The sequence below is a fragment of the Tachysurus fulvidraco genome, chromosome 13, assembly GCF_022655615.1.
Source record: "Tachysurus fulvidraco isolate hzauxx_2018 chromosome 13, HZAU_PFXX_2.0, whole genome shotgun sequence".
NCBI classification, from domain to species: Eukaryota; Metazoa; Chordata; class Actinopteri; order Siluriformes; family Bagridae; genus Tachysurus; species Tachysurus fulvidraco.
The window spans coordinates 815,315-822,968 of record NC_062530.1 but is presented as its reverse complement, the minus strand read 5'-3'; the positions used below and the strand labels follow the sequence as shown (position 1 = coordinate 822,968).

The window sequence follows — 7,654 nt, the reverse complement described above, 5'->3', positions numbered from 1 at the left end:
CTAATTTAGATCCTAATGAACTATCGAATTACAGATCTATCTCACACCTTCCGTTTATGTCCAAAATACTAGAAAAGGTTGTGTCTGTTCAACTGAGCTCCTTCTTACAGGAGAACAACATCCTCAAAGAGTTTCAGTCAGGTTTCAGGCCCCATCATAGCACAGAAACTGCACTTGTTAAAGTTACAAATGACTTGTTCTTAGCTTCGGACCGAGACTGTATGTCACTATTAGTTCTACTTGACCTTAGTGCTGCATTCGACACTATAGATCACAACATTCTTCTAGATCGCTTACAAAATTACACAGGTATTCATGGTCAGGCTTTAAGCTGGTTTAGATCCTACCTGTCTGACCGATACCATTTTGTAGAATTAAATGGTGAATCCTCCAGTTTACTACCAGTTAGTTATGGGGTCCCTCAAGGATCAGTTCTAGGACCTCTGCTTTTCTCGATATACATGCTTCCATTAGGGAACATTATTAGAAGACATTAGTTTCCACTGTTATGGTGACGATACACAGTTATATATCTCATCAAAACCAGATGAAATAGCCACAGTGTCCAAATTAACTCAATGCCTTAGAGAGATAAAAGACTGGATAAGCTGCAACTTTCTATTGTTAAACTCCGATAAGACAGAAATACTACTCATACGTCCAAAAACCAGTGCACAGAAACTCTCACAACTTAACTCCCATTTAGAGGGATGTACTGTTACTAGTAGCTCAACAGTGAAAGACCTGGTGTTTATTAGACAGTAACTTGTCTTTAAAATCATATCACCATATTACAAACACAGCCTTCTTCACCTTAGAAATATCACCAAGCTGAGAAACATCCTGTCTGTATCTGATGCTGAGAAGCTAGTTCATGCCTTCATGACCTCTAGACTGGACTATTGTAATGCATTACTAGGTGGTTGTCCTGCATCTTTAATAAATAGGTTACAGTTAGTCCAAAATGCAGCTGCCAGAGTTCTCACTAGGACAAGAAAGTATGACCTTTAACCCCAATGTTATCATCTCTACACTGGCTACCTGTTAAGTTTAGAACTGATTACAAACTGCTGCTACTTACGTACAAGGCTCTTAATGGTTTAGCTCCCATGTATCTAACTAGTCTTCTAACACGTTACAATCCTTCACGCTCTCTGAGATCACAAAACTCAGGACTTCTGCTAGTTCCCAGAATATCTAAGTCTACTAAAGGTGGTAGAGCGTTTTCTTATTTAGCTCCCAAACTCTGGAATAGTCTTCCTGATAGTGTTCGGGGCTCAGACACACTTTCCCAGTTTAAATGTAGATTAAAACATTTAATCTTTAGCCAGGTGTACACATATTACATCCCATAATATTGTGCAAATTTTCAGATTTGCACATTTTTATGAACAGCAGATATGTTAATCCCTCTACACTGCTCTTCTCTTTCACACCCATCCCGAGGCATCCAGACATCGTACCAGCTCCGATCATCTTCCGTGCGATGCAGATTTTGGACCTCCACTGAGATGAGGCTGACTCTGAGAATCCTGAGACATCTACAGATCTACCAGCTCCAGTTGGACTCTATGATACCAAGAGGAGATCTGAACTCCATGTGGTCTTTACACCGATTCAACATTTGTTTGACTGTATATTTGTAATCTCACCCCCAGTGTCACCCATATGAGGATGAGGTCCCCCTTGAGTCCGGTTCCTCTCAAGGTTTCTTCCTTACCAATTTAAGGGAGTTTTTCCTTGCCACTGCTGCCTGAGTCACCTCAGACTTGCTCATTGGGGATAAATACATACATACATACATACTATATTAATTCTCTATATTTCTCTTTATGTTTAACTTCTGTTCTATGTGTATGTTCTGTAAAGCTGCTTTGAGACGAAGCCCATTGTAAAAAGCGCTATACAAATAAACTTGAATTGAATTGAATGAACACAATTTATTCTCTGTAAATGATCAATAATGTGTGACTTGTCTTCAACCTGCCTAAGTTCTCCACACCACCACACTGCTGCACTCTTCCACTGGCTCCTGTAGCTGAACACATCAGATTCAAACACTGATGATTGTCTACAAAACCAAAACCAGACCATCTCCCTCTTACGTCAAAGCCCTCATCACTCCTCACACTGCACCTCACACCCTCAGATCTACAGCACTGCTCCACTGGTCCCACCATCTCACAGGGTAAGAGGGAAGTTTACTACAAGACTCTTTTCTGTTCTGAACCGAGGTGTTGGGATGAACTTCCCCTAAAGGTCCAGACAGCTGAGTCACTCTACATCTTCAAACGCTGAGTGAAGGCCTACTTATTCATGAAACACTTCAACTACTGTAGCACTTTATGCCCTGTTTGTTGCATGTGTGTATTTAAATTAATCGATTAATCGATCAATTAATTAATGAATCGATTACTTAGATTAATTAATTGAACTTTGAACAATATTTTAGCCTCACGGTATCTTAAGTGTGTAACCTGAGTTAATGTATTCAATAATAGAGACTTTTGGATGTTGCTCTGGAGAATATAAATATATACGTTTGGATGTCGCTCTGGATTCTGATAAATACTGTGAATGTAAATGAATTTAAGAATTTATACATTTTTCTTGTTAGAAAGATGAACAGACAGAAAGAATTAGAAGAATTTTAGAGCGGTCACTTCTAACTAAACTTTATTATCTGAAGAAAGTTAACTCGTCTAAGAATTGTCATCTACGTTACCATAGCGACACAAGACTGAGGGAACAAAATGAGCTGGTGTCCTTTATGTGACTGAGTAAGTGAAGTGTGACATCAGCTACACATTATTGTTGTTATGCATCACGAGCTACAGTCATAAACCTCAGCTGATTTTCTTACAGGGTTCTTACAACCCGGCTTTATTTTTTCTGACAAAAACTTTGCTTACTTTATTTTTGCATACATTTTGAATGAATTTAAAGTAACTCAGTGTGACTTTCTGAGTCGGGTGCGATGTTATGCAGACACATTGCACTGAGACCTTGTGTAGAGGAGCTAAGGAGCCACAGAGCAGATATGAAATCGCTTTTTATCATTTTTCTGCTGGCGGTCGGATGTGGTGTTGCTGTAGGTGTGATAAGAGAATATATTTACGTGAACACGGAAAAAAATTGGACTGATGCTAAGTTATACTGCCAAAATTACTACAGAGATCTGGCCAATGTCACCAGTATGGAGGAAAACAATCATCTTATGGCTTCTGGACCTGGTTCTGGCTGGATTGGGCTGCGCAGGGGTTATGTTCTATATTTTACAAATTGGTGTTCTACCTGCCCTAATTTAGACGCAAATTGTATTTATACCTCTGAATCTGGATTATGGAATAGTGATTACTGCAAATTTCTAAAGAATTTCTACTGTGATCGGTTTCTGTGCCTGGTGACAGAGAAGAAGACCTGGGAAGAGGCTCGGGATTTCTGCAGGACTAATTACACTGGTTTGTCCTCTGCAATCTCGGAGACGAGCGTGAGGCAGCTGAATCTAGTGACAGTGGGGACTGAGAACCTGTGGATCGGTCTGCACTTCATGAATGGACAATGGCTGTGGGTGAACGGGAAGCCGCTGGGGAGCCCGGTCTCGATGCCTTCATGTCCAGCTCAGTCTTACCGCTGTGGAGCTCTCAACACCGCAACAAACACTTTGCAGATCATGAACTGCAATGAGAGGCTGAGCTTCATCTGCTACTACTAGTGAGTAAAGAAAAACCGAAACAAGAAGAAATCACGATTGTAGATTAAATATGGGATCATAAAAAAGTGTCAGTTTCTAAAACATATGGTGTCTTTCTGTCTTCTCTGTTTTTCTGAACAGGTGATTTTACACAAGTTCACACCTCCTTCAGGAAGATTATACTGTATACTGCATCACACTGTATAATCCTTTATTTAATTAATTTTACTAATGTCTTTACTAATATTTAACTGGGTTTTAATTTTAGGGTTTTTTGGTACAGGTTAATTGTATAATTAATGTAGAAATCTGAATTGTGATTAGTTAAAATGTGTTTATAATTGTCATTAAAATGCTTTTCTTCTCTTATTAATGTTAACAAATACAAATAAACTTCATTTAGAATGAATTTGTCCTGATTGATGAAAATCTCTGCATTTATTTCAGATTTCAATTCGGTTTTATTTGTTAATTGCTTTTGATAATGGACATCATCACATAGTTGTTAGGGATTGTTGGAAGAATGCTGACAATAGTAGCTTTACAGTAATATATCAAAACTGGGCAAAGAATTTAAACTTAAATTTATCTCTAATGAGCAGATGAGAGAGGACATTTGTTAAAGAAAAACTACCTGAGACAACATGAGGAAGGAACCTTGAGAGGAACCAGACTCAACCAGACTCAAGGGAACTCATCCTTATCTGGGTGACACCAGAGAGTGTTGTAGGGACGTAGTATAATTGTTGTAAGCTTGTACATGGCTGGGGTTTGTGAAAGCCATGAGAAGATGGATACTTCAGAGATATAAGCTCTTCTGTCGCTGTGCCGCATCTAGCATTGGCATTCCTCAGTGGAAACATCCATCCTACTCAGTTGCATGGGTGCAGGGGAGTTGAGGACCAGCACGTCCTCCTCAGCTCAAGGGAATGAACAAAGAGGTCTTGGCTCCTGAAAAGGATGCCCAAGGATTTGGTAAGGGTGATATATTGTGACAGTCAAATGTCCTGATCTCTTCAGGCGAGTTCTGCCTGAAACATGGGGTCAAGGAAAATGGCCTTCAGCCCGACATTGATTCTGAGCATTTCTTCTATACAACATTAGAAGGATTCTGCTATTTTTGTCCACACAGGCTGCTCAGGTACTTGTTCAGTCTCTTGTCATCTCAAGACCGGATCACTGCAGCTCTCCCTGTCAGGTCGACATATGAACACAATTTGTTCATATCCAAAATGATCCAAAATTTAGCTGTGTGACTTGTCTTCAACCTGCCTAAGTTCTCCACACCACCACACTGCTGCGCTCTTCCACTGGCTCCTGTAGCTGAACACATCAGATTCAAACACCGATGATTGTCTACAAAACCAAAACCAGACCATCTCCCTCTTACGTCAAAGCCCTCATCACTCCTCACACTGCACCTCACACCCTCAGATCTACAGCACTGCTCCACTGGTCCCACCATCTCACAGGTTAAGAGGGAAGTTTACTACAAGACTCTTTTCTGTTCTGAACCGAGGTGTTGGGATGAACTTCCCCTAAAGGTCCAGACAGCTGAGTCACTCTACATCTTCAAACGCTGAGTGAAGGCCTACTTATTCATGAAACACTTCAACTACTGTAGCACTTTATCCCCTGTTTGTTGTATGTGTGTATTAAAAAAAAATAACTTTTAAATATAAAATAGGTCTGTAACCTAGTAAACCAGAGTTAATGTATTTAGAGACTTAAAAGCACTTTTGGATGTCGCTCTGGAGAAGAGATTCTGATACTGATACTGTAAGTGTGAATGTAAATTGCCCGATGCTCGAGCGATGCCTCCCTCTGGCGGTCAGAAGGGGAAGTGCAGGTGGCACTGTTACAATAATGAGAGTTGTTGAATCAATTCTGTTTTCTTTCTCCTTTTGGCTGCTCACTGTTCAGGGTCACCGCAGAGGATCATCTGGTCCGAGTTCTGGATCAGAGGATCATCTGGTCCGAGTTCTGGATCAGAGGATCATCTGGTTCGTAATTCATTTTGGCACAGTTTTTACTCCGTATGCAAACGATAACATACAATAATATAAAATTATAAGTGTACAAAATAACTGAAAACGATCTGATCACACAATATGGAAAGAACCCATTAAACATAACAGAAAGTCTGTGAAGGACAAGTGGAAGCTGCACTGATGCGAACCTGCCACTAGGTGGAGTTACAAAAATCTGTCATAATGACAGATAAAGTCAAGATTTTAGTTTTGATGTCAGGTGCACAGGTAAAGTGTGTAATACACAGTGGAAAAGTGACCTCAATAAACACATAAACACCTGAAGTCGGGTTTAATTCCAACACCAACCATTTCTGCACAAACAGCAGACCAGCATCATGTCTTAAATTTCCCATGTAACGTTTGTTGCTTTTAGTTAGTAAAATTTGATTTCTGATTGTTTCTTCTGCTTTAGAGCTAAGAATAAAATTTCACAAAGTCGAAAATAAAATACATCATAACAAATAAAAACGAGACAAAGGGAATTAGATTTCCCAATTAATTAAAGGATTGTTGAGGTTTTCATTTTAGTCACACAAAGAAAATGAAAATTAAATATAAATATATACAGAACTTCTGTCGCCTTTTACCTGTTTCTTAATACAAAGTTAAATTTTAGCATTTTAAATTCTAAATTCGGAAAGATTTCATTTTTGCTCCACCGAAAGACACCTAATACACTCCTGTACAAATCTAATCTAATCTAATCTACTGAGAGAAAAACTGAATTAGTATATTAGAGACTAATGAGTTCTGGCTTTTATTAGCAGCATCACCCACATCAGTCTCCACAGCTGAGACAAGAGTCATTCGCTCACTTCTGTTCCCCTCGACACATTATTCTGTCATTTAAATGATTCAACCAAACTCTATATGAATCTGAATCAGAATCATTTAACTCGGCAGGTATATTTCATGTGTTAGTAATTTATCTGGTGTTTGGTTACAGCAGGATACAATCAATATGCACAATGTTTGTGTGTGTGTGTGTGTGTGTGTGTGTGTGTGTGTGTGTGTGTGTGTGTGTGTGTGTGTGTGTGTGTGTGTGTGTGTGTGTGTGTGTGTGTGAGTGTGTGTGTGTGTGTGTGTGTGTGTGTGTGTGTGTGTGTGTATGTATGTATGTATGTGAGTGTGTGTGTGTGTGTGTGTGTGTGTGTGTGTGTGTGTGTGTGTGTGTGTGTGTGTGTGTGTGTGTGTGTGTGTGTGTGAGTCTGTGTGTGAGTGTGTTTATTAGTAAGGTAATAAATAAGAATAAATAAAGTAATAAACATCTAACGATTATTCCTAAAGGCACTGAGTACAAGATTATTTGCTATTTCTATGTCAACATTATAATAATTCCAGAATGCTGCCTAACCAGTCCAGTTAATAATAAAAACCTGTCAGATGAAAGAAGCTTGCGCTGTCATCTGTTTTCTTTGGTGATGAATGGAGGGATGACAGGACTGGGACAGATGACCAGATGAGTAGGTGATAGATTAGCTACCTGATGGAGAATCTATCCCTCCGATCTGCAGTAGTAGTCATTTAGCTGGTTTGGAAATACATGAGAAAAACACACTTATTTGGTTTTAGTCGTCTTCAGACCGACTGACAGCATGTCGTTAAACTGAAACCTCAAATCTGATCTGTTCAGAAGACACGAAGTTAAATCTGATTCTACTGATAAAAGCTTTTACACAGAAATCTTTTTTCCATTAATAGGCAAAGCAAATACATGCACTCAGAATAGGATGCCCTGTGTGTGTGTGTGTGTGTGTGTGTGTGTGTGTGTGTGTGTGTGTGTGTGTGTGTGTGTGTGTGTGTGTGTGTGTGTGTGTGTGTGTGTGTGTGTGTGTGTGTGTGTGTGTGTGTGTGTGTGTGTGTGTGTATGTGTTTGTTGTGTGTGTGTGTGTGTGTGTGTGTGTGTGTGTGTGTGTGTGTGTGTGTG

The 7,654-nt window shown here is 39.6% G+C and overlaps 1 protein-coding gene across 1 annotated transcript; it reads left to right on the top strand.

Annotated features, from left to right (window-relative positions):
• Positions 1–2,753: 2,753 nt before the first annotated feature.
• Positions 2,754–4,073, top strand: LOC113657295 (macrophage mannose receptor 1-like). The gene is made up of 2 exons (XM_027168974.2): positions 2,754–3,714; positions 3,836–4,073. Coding segments are annotated over exons 1-2 (738 nt in total). The 5' UTR covers positions 2,754–2,977; the 3' UTR covers positions 3,837–4,073.
• Positions 4,074–7,654: the final 3,581 nt, after the last annotated feature.

Excerpts from the sequence above, each read along its gene's own strand:
- LOC113657295 (XM_027168974.2), top strand. The coding sequence starts at position 2,978 with ATGTTATGCAGACACATTGCACTGAGACCTTGTGTAGAGGAGCTAAGG.